This window comes from Pavona decussata, unplaced genomic scaffold, assembly GCF_977016875.1.
Source record: "Pavona decussata unplaced genomic scaffold, jaPavDecu1.1 SCAFFOLD_34, whole genome shotgun sequence".
In the NCBI taxonomy this organism is placed as follows: Eukaryota; Metazoa; Cnidaria; class Anthozoa; order Scleractinia; family Agariciidae; genus Pavona; species Pavona decussata.
The window spans coordinates 536,142-537,852 of record NW_028145457.1 but is presented as its reverse complement, the minus strand read 5'-3'; the positions used below and the strand labels follow the sequence as shown (position 1 = coordinate 537,852).

The window sequence follows — 1,711 nt, the reverse complement described above, 5'->3', positions numbered from 1 at the left end:
ATCATCTCGCAAATAAAACCAAGCATCTTCGCTATCCATCATCAGGCAGGAGTGCTGTCTTTGACTTGGGTGGTGAATAGCGCAACTGTTACAGCGATTTATTTTTTCTTCTTGAATCATTGCGTCTAGCATGGCGGCATACGTTAGCTGGAACACATGACCAACAAGACTTGCTATCTTCTGCCTTTGGATTAGACAAGCAGAAAATAATCCACAGGCTGAAGTTTTCCGAGAAATTCTTATGGTTATGCGAAATGGACAGAGCACGCAATGCGACTGGCAAAACCTTTGCGAACGTACACCACAGCACATCAACATGGACAACGGTTATTTTTTGACAAAGCAAGTGTGGTAAACTACAATTATGAGAAACTTAGCAATCTAGCAACACCAGTTGCTCGCATCTCTGCTGTTCATTCAGGCAGAAATGCAAAGGCCGCCACATCAGATGATGCTGGAGGTCTTGAGGCTGTTATATTTCTTGCAAGAGGAGCAGCTGTAATGCTTACATGTAACCTTTGGCAGGAAGTTGGACTGTGTAATGGTGCATCAGGTGTTGTACATGACCTCATCTTCCATCCTGAGCGCCCTCCCCCCTGTTTGCCTATTGCAGCACTGGTGGATTTTCAGCACTACACAGGACCACCTTTCCTGCACACACACCCTCAGATTGTCCCTATATCACCACACTTATTTTAATGGGAAACTGAAGGCCAACGATTGTCAAGACAGCAACTACCACTTTGTTTAAGCTATGCAATGACCATTCACAAGTCGCAAGGCCAAACATTATATCAAGTGGTTATTGACCTAGGAAAAGCAGAAAGAGCTGCAGGGTGTAGTTTTGTGGCACTCTCTAGAGTACGCTGTTTAGATAATGTAGTTCTACAGCCATTGTCCTTTCAAAGACTTCAGGCAATAGCTAAAAGCAAGCAATTACAACAAAGGCTAAGAGAAGAGGAACGATTACAACAACTGGCTGATAACACCACACGTCAACATCAGCATCGCCATTAATTTGCTCAATCAACAACCACCCGTATTTCACAAATGAACCCTCATCTGAGAATCTCATATGGCCAGTATCTAAATGCTAGATATTTTTCCTTCTTAAGGTAAGTGAGTATTTCCTCATCTTAAAATCTCATATAGCCAGTGTCTAAATGCTAGATATTTTTTCCTTCTTAAGGTAAGTGAGTATTTCCTCATCTTAAAATCTCATATAGCCAGTATCTAAATGCAAGATATTTTTTTCCTTCTTAAGGTAAGTAACTACAAGAAAAGTACGCTTTCAAAATTTTCATTTCAACATAAAATTTATTTCATACATTTTAGTTCAGTTAGTGTAGCCAGTCTAGATGTAGCAGAGAGATAAATCTTTACATTCTAACCTCTTCTGCAAGGTAAGTGACAACAAAATTGCAGCTCAATGCAATTGAACTGCAATTGAACTGCAAATGTAAGCAGATGACACTCACAGGAATGGAATTTTTGGATGAAAATACTGTATAGTAATTTCTTATACATTCAATTTCCCCCAGTCTTGAATCGTAACTATTCACTGACCACTCATAACAAAGAGAACATTGCATAGTAGTAATTATTGAAGGGGCGTGTGAAATAAGGCCCTAAGTGACTTTTGATGTAAGGTCAAATTCTCCTTTTGTTTCACAAGCAAATCCAAAGAAATTTGGAAGGAGAATTTAGCTAT

At 39.6% G+C, this 1,711-nt stretch overlaps 1 protein-coding gene across 1 annotated transcript; it reads left to right on the top strand.

The window, feature by feature from the left end:
- Positions 1-270: 270 nt before the first annotated feature.
- Positions 271-699, top strand: LOC146484324 (uncharacterized). Its single transcript, XM_085104845.1, has one exon. The coding sequence runs from the start codon at positions 271-273 to the stop codon at positions 697-699; it is 429 nt and encodes a 142-aa protein (XP_084960971.1).
- Positions 700-1,711: the final 1,012 nt, after the last annotated feature.